The sequence below is a fragment of the Thermobia domestica genome, chromosome 7, assembly GCF_964235325.1.
Source record: "Thermobia domestica chromosome 7, izTheDome1.hap1.1, whole genome shotgun sequence".
NCBI classification, from domain to species: Eukaryota; Metazoa; Arthropoda; class Insecta; order Zygentoma; family Lepismatidae; genus Thermobia; species Thermobia domestica.
Window position 1 is genome coordinate 78,924,265 of NC_137460.1, and position 16,445 is coordinate 78,940,709.

General features: G+C 35.3%; 1 protein-coding gene across 1 annotated transcript; it reads left to right on the forward strand.

Annotated features, from left to right (window-relative positions):
- Window positions 1–323: 323 nt before the first annotated feature.
- LOC145690216 (uncharacterized) lies at window positions 324–10,406 on the forward strand. The gene is made up of 2 exons (XM_081764887.1): window positions 324–345; window positions 8,570–10,406. Exon 2 carries the CDS (start codon window positions 8,580–8,582, stop codon window positions 9,267–9,269), a length of 690 nt encoding a protein of 229 aa, XP_081621013.1. The 5' UTR covers window positions 324–345; window positions 8,570–8,579; the 3' UTR covers window positions 9,270–10,406.
- The last annotated feature ends 6,039 nt before the right edge of the window (window positions 10,407–16,445 follow it).

Genomic DNA, 16,445 nt, shown 5'->3' on the forward strand with positions numbered 1-16,445 from the left:
CCTCTTTCAGCACTCAGGAGAGAATTAATTTCCTAGTGAAATAAGACAGGTGTATCTTCAGGTTCCGAGGTGGAGGGGTATTAACTTCACCAAATGAAGTTTCGTCACTACAATTCCATTATTCAACGTTGCCTCCCTATGGATACGTGCCTGTCTTTAAGAATTTCTTTCATTAATCTCGGAATTGGGGGCATGAAGTTCTAAGCATATATAGGGTGGCCCGTTTGATTAACACTAGCTTTTCTTTCCTTTAGAATTTCCGGAATTTAGAGACTTCAGCCCGAAAACCTCCTCCCTATAACCGCCACTGCCTTATATAATAATAAGCTACTGTATAATTGGCAAGTAAGTATGAATAACTTATCTGATATTTCCATTTGAGTTACTATTTTGTTCCATTCTCTATTTAAAATGTGCCTATTATGTTTGTGTCTCTTATCCTTATTGCTGAAACATTCCTCATTACTTCTACTAATGTCTCTCATAATAAAATGTAAGTGCAGCAAGCCTCTTGAGCATACACACAATCCTCTGCAGACGAAATTCTGAACAAATGAATATTTTATTCCGTGCAGCGCTTCAGGGAGAGCCAATGAGAACACGAGCCACAGCGATGTTTCCACTGAACATCGATGTTAAAACAAATTCAGTTGTTCATCATCGCGACTACTAATTCACCATCGCGATCGACCTCTAGGTCGCGATGTAGTGTATACACACGAGCAAAAGTGCATCCACACTTCCCATTTTCATATCTTGCAACGTTAGACAATCAACAATACTATTAAAGTTCGCTGGTTAAGAACTACATAAGACGTTCTACAAGTGCTCGAGTTTGTTCAAAACATGTCAGTGTAGCAAACTTCAAAAAATAGAAAAATATATAAAAAAATAATAATAAAAATAAAAAAAATGTTTATTATCTACAAGCGATTGATATCATGAGTTAGAAATTTTATTTAATCTTACACGGAGAAGGCAGACTTTGGTAAGTGAACTTCAGTGTCATCTTTTGCGAGGTGGTAGTGCGCATATAAAGAGTTAATTTTACAAACTGGGAGAGCGCAATAGCCAAAAGTTAACCGAGGAAAAGTCTTACAATTTTCTACTTGCCGCATATATCGTAAGACGCGCAAACTTAAGTGACGGCGTGGCAGAGTGAGAAGAACCTGAGACTCAAGTGCAAAGGGACCCGGGTTCGATTCCCATTTGAGTCAAACTTTTGTTTTATGCTTCAACTAATAAAGTAGCAATTTGCAACTATAAGTAAAATATTAATTCACCATGTATATAATGTATAAAAACAATAGAAATTTTCAATCACTTGTAAAATCTTTCAATATTCCATGTTAACTAGGAACAAAATTTAATTTCTTCCGTAAATATTATTGTTACGGCAGTTGTTGGTAAAAGTTTTTGAAGCTTCGTATCTACATCTGTTGAATGTGCGAATTACAAGGGGAATGAGGGGGGAAATCTCCTTTGGTTATAGCAACATCCAGTATTAGCAAAGGGGATTTCCCCCTCAAATTCTTTGCAATTCGCACACTGTCAACAGATGTATACACGAAGCGTCAAGAACATTTATTACACAACGATTGTCGTAACTAGTGATATCGGTATATTTACGGAATACATTAATTTTTCTTGCTAGTTAACATGGAACATTAGACATTTTCAATCACTTGTAAAATCTTTCATTGTTTTAATATACTATAAACATATGGTGAAATAATATTTTATTTATAGTTACAAATGGCTACTTTATTAGTTGAAGCAAAAAAATGTTTGACTTGAATGGGAATCGAACCCTGGACCCTTTGCATTTGAGTCTCAGGTTCTTCTCACTCTGCCACGCCGCCACTTGATAAGTTTGCACGTCTTACGATATTGCGGCGAGTAGAAACCTTTAAGAAGGTTTTTCTCGGTTATTTTTTGGCTATTGCGCTATCCCAGTTTGTAATATTAACTCTTTAAATGTGCACTACCACTTCGCAAAAATGGCCCCGAAGTTCACTTACCAAAGTCTGCCTTATCCTTATTAGATATACCAAAGAAAGATCAATGTTGGTCAAACATTCATTTCATTTCACAGGTTACAGCAGTAAAATCTGTGAATGTTTTACATTATTAGTTTCAACGTTATCTTTTAGTTTTGTTAGTTATCAGTTTTAGTATCTATTAAACTTTATGAAAAAAATGTCAGGTCAAGGTATTTTGACTTCCATCTTTGTTTTGTGAATTTTTTAAAAAAATCAAAACTATCCGAACTTTTATTTTATAAAAATGTATTTATTATTATTATTATTATTATTAATTTACACATTAAACCTAACAATATTTTTTTGCTATTGTGTTACTGGTTTCCGTGTGTTCAGAAAATGAAACAGAAAAGAAAAAGAAATACAAAGGAAAAAGAAAAAAAGACAATCTAAGAAAGTAAAAACAAGATATGGAGAGTGTCAGTTCAATTTGCGAAAACTATTACATTAGTAGAAAATATGTCATATGTTTTAATGACAAATAGTCATATTTTGTGTGCACATAACATGAGTTTGTGTAATTTAATCTCCAATTATTAATACAAGCATGTTTTTATTAGAAGCATATACGACATCAAAAGAATAAGTTCTCTCTTGTAATACGCCGTAATATGCCATTCACTATCCCTTGCTATATTCTAAGTAATTGAGAACTGTAATTTCGTAAACAAGAATAAATAAAAATGAAGTATAACGTAATCAAATATGAATATCGATGAATGTTTCAGATAATATTTCAATTGGAGATATCTCCACTCTCTCTCTATTTCTGTTAATATGTGCATGACTCTTGCATCTCATCTCTAGATGCAGAACTTTGAGCAAAGAAAGTCATCATACACGCTGCAAGAACTAATTAAATTTAAAAGTATTAAGTTGACTTAAAGTGGATTTGAACCCAAGACTCTCACATTTCTAACCTAGTGCCTATAACACCTCGACTATTCTTCCACTACTGCCGAAGTCTTCCAACTTAAGAGTTCTGTCATGAAATAATGGTCGGAAAACGAAAGAACGGAAACAAAACTTTGATTAAAAAAAAAACAGAAATAAACAAACTTTCGGTTTGCCGAATGAAGGCTTAAGTAGCCAAGTCTCGGTTAGGATAACCCTTTTGAAGAAATCTTGAATGTGACACAATATTTCTTTTCTATCATAAAAACCTGTGTATCTTGGTAGGTATTTAATTAATTACGCTGAAATCTAAAGAGAGCGTCTTGTGAAATAATATATTACTATCTGTCAAAGATTTTTGTCGCGAGTCTGCATTGTTTAACCCTTCTTGGAATCTGTTATGAACAATCAGTGTATACAATACGCATCCACTTCATAATTTAATTATGTTTAACAAAGGTATTCAAGTAGTAAATATGAATAAAATAGTTATATACATTTATTTTAATGTCGCTATTTAAACAAGCTGTAAAAATTAAAAAAAAAAACGGAACAAATCTTCATAGCTTAGCACTTAACGTTAATACAACAAAAGCATTACAACTAGTCCGAGATATTGTTTGTTTCAGAAATTTCTGCTGTGTATCGTTGGGTGAGTGGATACCGTACCTGAACAGTGAGATAGTCGTTAGGTGTCTTGGGTTCGAATCTCCGCCACAGCTATCTTATGATTCCTTTTTTCTAATGCTTGTTAAAAAAAAGAACCACGAAAAGAAGGCAACACTTCGATAATTTCAATTTGGAGCTATTTTTGTGGTGTTAAAAATAACGTATTTTGTTGCCAACCTAATAAAGCTCACAATTTCTATTCAGCTAAAATATTTATTTATAAACTACACAAGTTTTTTCTTGCAAAATTACGATTTTTAACTTCTCTAATGGAGAAGGTAATAAAAAAAAGTTAGAAATTTTACTTTTGAAGAGCAATGGGGGTAGAACAAAGAGGAAAAACTTAAAATACTGATATTCAACTAGTATTCAGGGCAGTGTTCGTAGTTGGAGGGAAATTTCCCTAATCTAGGAAAATTTCGTAGGTAAATCCAGCAAGGAAAAAGGGAATTTTTCGATAAAACCTTAAAAATTCAGGGAAATTCTTGTGCCGACTGATTGACCAGATTGTGTGTGTTTGTGTGTTCTAAGTAGCATAGTTTACAACCATTGTTCATTGGGTGTATTTTTTGTATTAAAAAAAGAGGGGGAAAGTAAAAAACAATAGAAATGAAATGAAAATGGAATCTGAGTTTAACGTCCCACACTTACGTCTGTTAGGCTAAGAGAGACGGATGAGTAAGTCGAGTGAATAATGATGGAAGAATTTGTGGAATTAGATTCTGCGAGAAAACGAACATTGTTGGCCACCACAAACTTACTTCACAGGGATCTAACCAGATACCCACGCACCAGAGGTCACCGCTCTATCCTCAGTCACCGTGTACCTAAAAAAATAAGCAAAAATAAATGAATAAAACAAATGCAATTAGTATTAACTTTAATATTGCTCATTTAACCTTATCACATTACTTCTGTCATAGGAATTGGGGACTCAACAAACTAAGGAAAATTTGATAAAAGGGAAAATTTTGAGTCAGTTGAGGGAAATTTTCTGCAAGAAACCTACGAACACTGATTCAGGGGAGTATGGTGGCTCAGTGGTAGAACGTTCGCATCTGGTGCGTGCGGTCCCCCACAGTGGGCAGAATTGAAAATTCCTAGTCAAAAATCAAAAAGTTGGAAATTCAAGGACGTATGTATTTTCACTGTTACGTGAAACGTAAATAGTAAGTGCATTATATACTGGAATAATTTGGCATTATAGAAAATGCTACTAATTTTTTTCATATGTTTAAAGTGCGGCAATTTTTAGAACCTATTTTACGTAATTTTGTTCACAAACTTTTAATTTCAAATCGTCCAAAGTAATATGATTGTGCAAAATAACTCCAGTCTGTAGAAAGTACATCACAGTATGTAGTTTGCTGCAACATACTTGTTTTTTATCTTTATGCATATTGCATGTGGAACTATGACCTCAAAGAAATAGCTAAATTTCCCTCAGTACAAATTACATTCGAAGTGTTTTTTTTTTTTAAAAAAAGCACCACTTACTAGTTAGTTCCACGGCGACAATTACACTCAATACCGTGCCGTGGGGGAGAGCGAGGCAACGACCCCGGTTGACGAAGTAAGGGGGCGCAAAATTCGGGAGAGAGAAATGGGGAAAAAAGAGGAAAAATTACTCGAAATATGTTTGGGGGCGCCGTCGTATGCTCTCGCCCCTGGCGCGGATTTTCCACCGCACGTCACTGATTTAGCCCTATACTGGAAGATACAGCAGGGTGTGCTGAATACGACAAATAAAAATGCCGATGTACTTGAAAATATTCCTACTTTCTTCCACCCTGGCTACATGATCTGCCTACCTGAGCCTTCTAAACTTGATGACCCTAACAGTGTTAGGTAAACAGTATAAATTATGCAGTTTCTTATTATGAAGTTTCCACCATTCCCGTCCCTCTTAGATCCGAATATTCGCCTTGGATTTTATTTTTGCATGCTTTTAAATAAGTATAAAATTGAATGTCATTATTTGCAGTGTATATTATCACCAACATAGGCCTAATAATTGAATAGTTACATTAGTACTTCACATGTAAACTTTATTTTTAAATGTTGATTTTTTTTTCCTAATTTTATAGTTAAATATAAAATGCCTTTACAGTCACTTTAGATTATAAATCTGCTTTTAAAGAGCATAAATGCTATTTTCTGTTTTATATAGTTTCTGGGCATTTTGTAATTGGAATACTTTCTTACCAGTAAAATGTTGTTAGTGTTTTCATTTCTCCTGCTTGTTTAATCCCTATGGCTCATTAAGAGGCCTCATCACGGCGAAATTAAAATACCGCTAATTTTACAGTAATTATGTGATATCTTCAGATAGATTAAAGATAATCGAAAAGTGGAACAAGAGCTCCCTAGACAATATTATTTTACATGAGATACCGTTATCAGGATTCACTTATCTGCTTTCGATTTACAGCCATTTTGAAAATCAGCATTTATTTTCGCGTTTCTAAATGGCTGCAAACTGAAAGCTACTAGGTGACTCGTGATAACGGTATCTCATGTAAAATAATATTGTCTAGCGCGCTCTTGTTCCATATTTCAATTATCTTTTATCTATTTGAAGATATCATATAATTACTGAAAAATTAGCGATATTTTATTTTTGTAGTGATTAAGCCTCTTAAACAGTAAAATTTCTTAACTTTTATTGCCTTCTCCATCTGAAATACAAGGTGTCCAATATACAATGCAATCCAGAGTTTGAGATAGTAGAACTTTTGAACCTGAAGTGATACACGAAAAATGGTTATACCAAAATGAAGCCTTGTTCATGCATATATTTTTAAACTGGGAAGCAACGATTGAAGCACATTAGGAACCACACAGCGTTGCCAGCTATAAACGAAGATGTAAATAATTTTTTTTGCAAAACATGTAAATTGACTCATAATTCATATGTATGGATGTTCTGTCATTATTTTTGTTTGTTTAGTTGGAGTAGCTTGGAAACTATGGAATGGAAACAAGAATTTTTCATTTCCACTGATAACTAATCGGATGAGACCTCTGTAGGCGGTTACTAGGGAAAACATGGTTTTCATAAATTAACATTCTGAATTGGCAACAGTGCTGATGTTTCAGTGCATCAAAAGGTGTCTTAAGGATATGTCTACATTATGCGATTCCTAAAAACAATGAAAAACAAACTTTGAAATTATCACGATAAAACTTTTACTTACATGCACCCGGCAACACTGCTATTGATCGAATTAAAACTGAGGCACTTCCAGAATCTGCCATAGAACTGACAATTCAGTTCGTGATGAATAGCAATGTTGCCGGGTGCATGTAAGTAAAAGTTTTATCATGATAATTTCAAAGTTTGTTTTTCATTGTTTTCAGGAATCGCATAATGTAGACAGATCCTTAATACGCCTTTTCATGCACTGAAACATCAGCACTGTTGCCAATTCAGTGTTAATTTATGAAAACCACGTTTTCCCTAGTAACCCCTTACAGAGGACTCATCCGATTAGTTATCGGTGGAAATGAAAAATTCTTTTTTCCATTCCATAGTTTCCAAGCTACTCCAGCTATACAAACTGAAAATTAACGAAAGAACATCTATACGTATGAGTTATGAATCAATTTACGTGTCTTGTAAAAAAAAAAAAAAAAAAAAAAATACACCTTTGGTTACATCTGGCAACACTGTGTGGTTCCTAGTGTATTTCAATCGTTGCTTCCTAGTTTAAAAATATATGCATGAACAATTATAGGCTTCATTTTGGTATAACCATTATTTGTGTACCGCTTCCGGTTCAAAAGTTCTACTATCCCAAACTGCGGGTTGCACTGTATAAGAAGTCAAAAATCGTAATTGTGAAATAAAAGTGCATTTTTGATTTCGTATAAAATTAAAGGAAAAGGATATGAAGCTTCAAAACTCATACATACGATCTCTAAATCCATGTAAAGCAGTACTGTTAGTATTAGAACTGATGTTTCTTCCCTTCACAATAAAATACTGATGCGAAAATTGAAATTTCGTAAGTTTCAATGCTCAAATATTAGATAAGTTTACGCTGTTAATGTACAGATGGGAGATTATATGTACTTGTATAAATCAAAATGTAGTGTATTTTGTGTAGAGTACACTAGCTTTTATTTCAAATATCTCAGTTAAGCAGTTTCTGAAATATTCCGAAAACACACACACAAATGCCAAGAATCCCTCCCAAAAAATGCACGTGCGGCACATTTAAAATCTAACCTAGCAAATACATTGTAAAGGTTCTAGAACATATGTCCCCCCGATACAGGTTACTAGGTTGGTTGGTTCCTTTCTGTACTAAAGTTTAATATTTAATTTACATAATATTGCCGAGCGAACGTTGGTTAGTTAGTCCCGCAGGGCACGTTGTTTTCTGTCTTTTTTTTTTTTTTTTTTTAGTTAAATGAGGATGGAGACCTGTGTTCTAGAACCTTAGGAAATACATTTTTTAATGTTAAAAAATTTATTTTTCAACTCTTGAGATAAATGCAAGTTTCAATATTAGCCTACACAAATTGGGTAAATGAAAAATGGTCATAAAATTATTACATTTTAGATTGGATGAATTTGACGTGGAATGAACCTGACATGAGTTTCCCATCAGACGTCAAAGTAGACATTTTATTCGGACAAACATAATATTGCTTAATTTCTCCAAAGAGGACACACACACTCGTACGAGTGGCGCACATTCTACTTTTTTTTCTTCGAATCTCCAAACTTTATCATAAATCAATGGGTTTACATTTGTTAAATCAGTGATTGAAAGCACAATTCACTTTCATGCAATCGGTACGCGACATATGATATTTCCCTCATCTGCATTAGTTTAGTCACACCAAAGCTTAGTGCTTTATTTGTAACATTTTTTTAAAATCACCGAAGATAGAATTAAACTCTTGACGATATGTTTCAAAACTAGGATATTTATTTGCAAACTTTTTATTTTTAGGTTTTGGAGGATGAATTCTTCGAAGAAAACTGGGTTTGGCACTTCTCGTGTGACGAATAAGTCGCGCGCTGCAATTACAGGAAACAAACCAAAGAATTCTTCTACAAGTGGCAAACCTACATCAAAGACATCGTTAAGTCACTCAGCATCCTCTTCCAAACACAATGGAGTCGCTCAGACTACAAATAAAGGAGCTTGCACTTCTGGTGCGACAAATAAGTCTCGTGCTGCAATAACAGGAAGCAAAACAAATAACTTTTCCACAAGTGGCAAACTCGTATCAAGCACATCGTCTTCCAAATACAATGGAGTTGTGCATACTGCAAGTCAAAAAGTAAACGCGAAGCGGCCTGCTAGCCTTAAAACAACAGTTACAGCTAATCCTGAACCTGTGGAGACTCAAGTGTCCGGAGATATTCAACCAGCAATCACAAAATCAGCATTAGAGAAAAATGGCGCAGTCCACTCTTCCAGGAATCAGCTTAGTCCAAGAGTATTTTGCTCAGTGTGTCTGTATTCCATAAAAGAAATTAAGGATAATGATGGAAAGTTGATGACTACAGTATGTGGACATATTATTTGTAAATCTTGCGTTGAATTCAAAATAGATGAGTATAAAGAAACACGTGTCGAAATATTCGAATGTCCCAGGTGTCGTGATTTATCGACAATTAAATCTATACATGAAATATTTCTGTAATGCGGTGCTTTATTTTAATGAACTGAGTATTATGTTATAGATTACAAATCTTGAAGTACTTTATTTTTATATAGAGCATGCAACGGAGTTGAATATTTTTACACGTATTTTTAATTTTATGTATGTTTTCTTAAAACTGAAAAAAAAGTTACTCTTGATTTTAATATATCAATTTTAAAGCCATTAACATATCATAATAATGCTACTACAAATTTATAGTTTCAATTTTTTAAAAAATAACTACAGGCTGTATAAAAATTATTATATAGCCTATAGTTTTTTTTTTTTTTTCAAATTCAAATTTTATAAATTTGTAATAGCATTAGTATGATATGTTAATGGCTTTAAAATAGATATATTCTTTTGAATTTTAAAATATCGACAGAACTATAACAGTATGCATAATGTTAACATTTTGTGATACTAACTTAACAGTCTTCTTATATATTATAACATAACAGTTTAAATGTTCATAATCATATTTGTTATTTGTACGAACAAGAGTGATTGTTTTCAATGGTGAGCGTGTGGGGGAAATCATATTGATAAAAAATAGATTATATCTCTACAAGTTAAAAAACAAGAAAGGTTATTTTAAAATGTACATATACGTAAATTAATACAATATCTGATAAATGAACATCTTTAGTTACATGTTTTAGCTTAGCATGAGAGGATCGTAAATTTTAGACCTGAAATTGTTCACATTTGTAAATTGTAACTATTCCTTTTATTGTATTTATTTATTTATTTATTGAAAAATGCTTTATGAATAAGGAGAGTAATAATGTGTTTTATATAATTATTAACGATTTAATGCCACAAGGTAATCCAAATGTTCATATTTGATTTGTTGAGTTTCCTATAATGGTTTCATAGTTTTCAATGTAATGAGCTTCCAATCCTATATTTCGCTCGTAAGAATCACTGCTGTTCTCTTATGTTCATTAATTATAATAAACAGGAATAGACTTTATCATTAACTAGAAAACGGTAAAATAGACAGTACACAATGGAAAGTTCATTTTTTAATTATATTTAAATTATTACAAGTACTGGATTCAACTTACGTACGTTTCTCTTTCACATGTACTACAGCGATTTAAAATTTGTGGTAATAAATTGGATTCATTAAGATTTGTCTGTAAAATGTCATTTTAAACACTACTAACACTATCAATCATATTTAAACTAAGCGTGATACATAGTGTTCATACGTTCCCAATTCTCTACCAACATGAGATGCGCCTTTTTTTAAAAAAAAAACGAACTTATTCAAAAGACGTCATACTATATTTGTGCACGTCTAATGCACGTACAGAAATGGTCACATTGAGCACGTTGCAACTTGTAGGGTAGAAGGGGAAATTGGAAGGTATGTTTTTGTCAACATTTCCTCCCCCCCCCCCCTCACAGGTTATAGGTGTTTTTCTAGTTTTGAAGAACTGATCAGCGTGGTAGGTTAGTGTTAAACTTTCGGCATCTTTACTTTTGATGCTGCAACATTTTTATTATTGTGGTCTGATTTCCCTTTGGGGGTAAATTGGGTACGAAATAATTAAAGCCATTGCCGGTTCACATAAACATGTGGGAGTGATTGGGTGTAAATGAAGAAAACTCAATTTTTGATTTGGTGTTTATACACGTAGCTTGTATTCCACTTAAAAACAAATAGTTGTATGTGGCCTAGAAAAAAAATACCTTTGTTTACGCAAAATAAGAAGTAATTTATTTCTAAATTCCAAAGACATTTGAATGTCTTTTCAAGCCTTCCAGTTAGTTTATAGCACAGTATATTATCCTGTGAACTTAATCCAACATGTATCACATACGAAAAATACTATAAGCGGTCAAAACTTTGGCCGAAAAGTTTAAAAAAAAAAAAAAAAAAAAAAAGCCCTGATATTCAAACAAACATAGGATAAGCTAATAAGACTAACGCTAAATACCTATAAAATATTACAATAGAACATGTGTTGGAACTCTGCATTGATACAGGTCCTATCTACAGCACCAGCACTATTGGCATACACAACGGCCAATGGAGGCCTAAGTTGAACAAAATATCTTAATTCTGGCGTTCGGTGCGAGCGGTTCCGTGTTCGATTCCCGGTGGGGGCAAACTGTCGAAAACGTGGCTTTTCAGGACAGCCATCTTGAATGACGTTTTCCTGGGTTTTCTTCATTCACACCAAGCGAATGCCACGGTGGTGCCTTGCTTATAGGTCCCAGCGTTATCCCTCATACGTGACGGGCTAAAGTCCTTAGATGCCGAAAGCCCAGAAATCTAAATCCTAAAAATAGCTTAAGCATAATGCACCATGAAACAAAAGTGTACACCACAAAAGACAAAGATAGCACAGCATTTAAATGAATTCTAAGCAAAAAATGTTCACTTAAGGCATTCCACCCATTTACCCCCGCATCATGCGTCCAATTGCCCCGTAGAGGTAATTAGGAGGTACAAATTTTAACAAAATTTTAACTGCCCCACAATAAGGATTCAAGACTGCTGCTCTTCACGGCACCACCTTTATGATGATTTTAAGCAGCAGTAAAAAAATCTGGCTCAAAACATTAACAGATGAGCGAATTATTGTAACCCAAACCAAAACACACAAACCTGAAACACTGTTTCAAATATATCATTTCTCAAGAAAATCAGTTTATCATTATTACACTCTCTAAAAATTAATCTAAGCTTTTTTTTCTGATCAACACCTACCCACACAAAATTTTGGTGTAATTAAATTCCATAAAATATACTGAAATGCAAAATATATTTAAAAAAAAATTAAGCCCAATTCCCCCTTCTACCCTATTGCACGTCAAAATATGTGTACAGTTTTTTTTTTTTTTTTTTTTTCAGAAAAAAAAATGTTCCGGAGGGACACTGCTGGTACTAGTCTATTCATATTATAGACATATTTTGGTCTCCTCTGGGGGGCTTCTCAAATCTAAGGGGACAGTGCCCCCCAAAAAACATATCTGGAAAAAACACTGCAAGGTTAAATACACACGTACAAGGGCAGTACAAAACATGACACTCTTCACGTGAGTAGTACATCGAGAAAATGTAAATCTATGATCGCACATGCGCAAAAACTGGTTTGCTTTCACTGTGATTTTAACAGACTGAGTAGCCAGTTGGCAGACTTCAAGAAATTGCAGTTTTTCTAGTTCCTTCAAAATTTTCTGTTTTGTTGAGGGGGGGGGGGGAATAAGGCAATTCTTGCCAATTGGATAAACCAATATTTGTAATAAAATCTTCATGGCTTATCCTGCGCAAGGAACAATATTAGTGGCCACCTTATAAAGTAGCCTCATGGTTTGAAAAAGCTTTGAACCACGAAGACCCTAACTCGAACAAGTGGAAATTGGTAAAAGTAAAGAGAGTAATATATCAAACAGGTGTCAATTTATGGGAAAACTTACAGAAAAGTCGGGATTTTGAGGAGGGCTCCGGACTTACTGGACCAACCTCTGCGTACGTTCCTGTAGCTACTCAAATATTAAACGAAATCATTCCATTAAAGTTTCGTGTAGAAAGTATTCTACTGTGGGTTTTATGGAAAATAACTGTATATCACTGCTTATAATAAACTAACATTTGGATATGCAGATGTAATTATAAAAGCTTTACTACATATATACTACAATACTATAATTCGAGGAGCTCCGAAATACAAAGTAACAAAATAGTATATATGATTGTTTACAGAGGAATTGCTATTTAAAAAATGAACATACTATTTTGAGAATTGAGATAAGACGAGAAATGTTTACGATACTTTTCCTCTCGTCTAGATCTTCAAAACGAGACGATAATTTGAGTTAGCATTGTCCCGTCTCGAATGTAATATGTTAATTCTAGTCTTTTTTTTTGTTTTGTTTTGTTTTAGAAACGAGAAACACTAAACAAAATGGAAATATTCTTGCCAAATGTCACGTTTCTGGTTGTAATGGTGTAACCTGAGAAATAAGCTAACTTTTAATCTTCTAGATCAGCGTTTCCCAACCTTTTTCAACTTGCGGCACACTACGGGTGTTACTTGGATTCTCGCGGCACACTTATAGATATTATTATTTGTAAATATAAAACACAGTGGTATTTTTTCTGTTATTGTTGATCTCCTCACAGAGAAGAAAGCTCGATCACTGGTTTTCCCCCGTGGTAAATAATTATGCTTATTTTTCATTCAAATTTAAAAATAGAAAACAAATGCAATGAAAACTTGGACTCAGGTTTTTAGAAATACGCTTTCTTTTTAAAAACTGTATCCAACCTTTTTACTAAGAAGGAAGGTCACTAAATAACGAACAAACAAACAAATATCTCTTATTTTTAAAACACAAATGTAGGTAATTTTTTTGAAAGGATTGAATGATATTTTAAATTTTCAAGTTACGAAATAGTCTGCAACGGCATGATGTAACATCTAAGGCATATATAGCATCTAGGATGCATCTAGGCAGTGCATATATAGCATAAGGATAGCGTATGCCTCGTACTGATTCCTGTAGTAAGCAAGAGGTTTCCGTATATTTGTACAATATATCGCTGTCTGGAGAACGGATTTTTCTCAGTATATGAAACTTAAAATTGTAGATTCATAGTAGAGGTTCATAGTAATGTGAAATACAAATATACATTTTTCTCTACGTTTTGCAATTTGATTGCTATAAAATTAATAATTTTGTTTCGTTTTCTCGCGGCACACCAGCGGCCCATTCACGGCACACCAGTGTGCCGCGGCACACCGGTTGGGAAACGCTGTTCTAGATTATAGTAATAATTAGTTTATTACTATTACTGTGATTATTCCTGAAGATTTGATAGTTCAAGTATTGAAACATCCGAGAATTCAAATATCTGAAGATAATAAAATGTCATCGCCGATCAATCAATACCAAAAAAAATTTAAGTAAAAAAATTCTGCCGTAGTTCTGATCCGAGGACCTCCAAATTACTTGTCGAGCGCCTTGACCACTGAACCACGATCACTACGCGTCAGGGATGGAAAATGAACCGGTTCTTATGAAAACTCTCTGGACAGGTTCCTATCTTTATCATGGATTCTTGATGCCTCAACTAGGGATGCATTCGAGTCGAGTCGAGTCGAGATTTAAGCCTGTCTCGACTCGTCTCGAGAAAATGTTGTCTCGACTCGTGTCTCGACTCGAAAATATGTTTGTCTCGACTCGTGTCTCGACTCGACAGTCTCTGTCTCGACTCGACTCGAATTCGAGTCGAGACGTCTCGAAATTCGAGTCGAGACAAAATATACGAGTTAAAATATACGCACACATCAGCCAGAATATTATGACTACCTACCTTGTCAGTGTGTCCAACTTTGGCACGGATAACAATGGCGACGCGTCTTGGCATGGACGCAATGATCCTTGAAAGGTCACTGGAGAGAGTTGATTGGTACACATAGGCAAGGGCGCCGATTTTTCTGTAAATGTGGGGGGCATTCAGATGCAGAAGGCATATATAAGAGGATTTTAAGACGAATTGTATTCAAATTATGCCAAATATTGTATATTCATAAATACAATGCGGGGGCTCACATGAGCTTTGGGGGTCCCCGGCCCCCTCGGCCCCCAGGATCGGCGCCCTTGCACACAGGTCATCTAATTCCCGTAAATTCCGGGAAGAGGGGCGATGCGCTCTGAAGTCATGTTCAATCACATCCCATTTGTGTTCGATTAGGTTCAGATCAGGCGAGTTGGGCGGCCAGCACATCACTTGGAACTTGTCCCTGTGTTCCTCGAGCCACTCCATCACAATCCTGGCCTTGTGATATGGCGCATTATCTTTTCGAAAAATGCCACTACCGTTGGGAAACATGGTCGTCGTCTGCAAGCAGTGTGTGATACGCCTTGGCCGTCATGGTGCCTTGCTCGAGCTTCACTAGACACATAGATGCTCACGTGAATGTTTTCCGGAACATAATTAAGCCACCGCCAGCTTGTCTCCGTCCCGCAGTACAGGTGTCAAAGAACTGTTCTCTTGAAACACGACGAATTCGCACCCTCCCATCGTCATGATGAAGAAGGTATCGGGATTTATCAGACAATGCAACGCTCTGCCACTGTGCCAAGGTTTAATGACGATTGTCATGTGTTCATTTCAGTCGCAGTTGCCGATGTCGTGGTGTTAACATTCGCACATAGATGGGACATGGGCTTCGGAGGACCATCGTTAGGGGTGTTCGGTGCACTGTGTGTTCAAACGCACTTGTACTTTGCCTAGTAATAAAGTATTATGTTAGTTCTGCCACAGTTCGCTGCCTGTCTTGTTTTACCAGTCTGCCCAGCCTATGACGTCCGACATCTGTAATGAGGTGGGGGCGCCCAATCCCTCGACGTTTGGACGTCGTTTTCCCTTGGTTTCGCGACTTGTTGAAGACACTCACCACAGCACTCCTCGAACATCCGACAAGTCCTGCAGTTTCCGAAATTCTCCTGCCGAGTATGCGGGTCATTACAACCTGCCCTCGGTCAAACTCAGATCGCGCGCCTTCCCCATTCTACACACGGCCAGCACTCTCACTGATACTACATGCACCGTACGCGTGACTGACTAGCAGGCATTCGTCGGCAGGTGACACAGATATCGCCTGGACGGAAATTATATCGATAGTAGGTTGGTAGTCATAATGTTCTGACTGATCAGTACATACTAAATAAATTTAAAATGTAGGAAATTTTCAACATTCTGATTAACATGCAGGAAATTTCACAATGAAAAGAAGCAACTGACTTGGACAAGACAACGGTTAGTTGATGGGGCAATCTTTTTTTCTGGTCTTTGAGGTGTGAGCTTTGACCATGCCTTGTGAAATTTTGATGTTTGGTGCTCATCAGTCGCGCTTCCATTTTTTTCTAATTGTTCCAGTTCATGATAATTAACAATACATTGCACAGTTCGAATACATGTTCACGTTTTCATTCAATCCAACTCAAGCCGCTTCAGATACTATAGAGTTGTATTTGTTTACGAAGAATTAATTGCGTATTAGAAATACACCCCAACAAAACATTCTGCGTGCTCATCTGCTCAGTATTCAAGGTTTTAATTACAACCTGAATTGTTAAAATGCGAACGTAAGTTGCATTAGATATCTAAGCAGTTCCTAGTCTATGGATAATTCAAGCAATGCTAATTAA

What these genes read in the sequence shown, in the direction of transcription:
- LOC145690216 (XM_081764887.1), top strand. Translation starts at nt 8,580, where the DNA reads ATGAATTCTTCGAAGAAAACTGGGTTTGGCACTTCTCGTGTGACGAAT.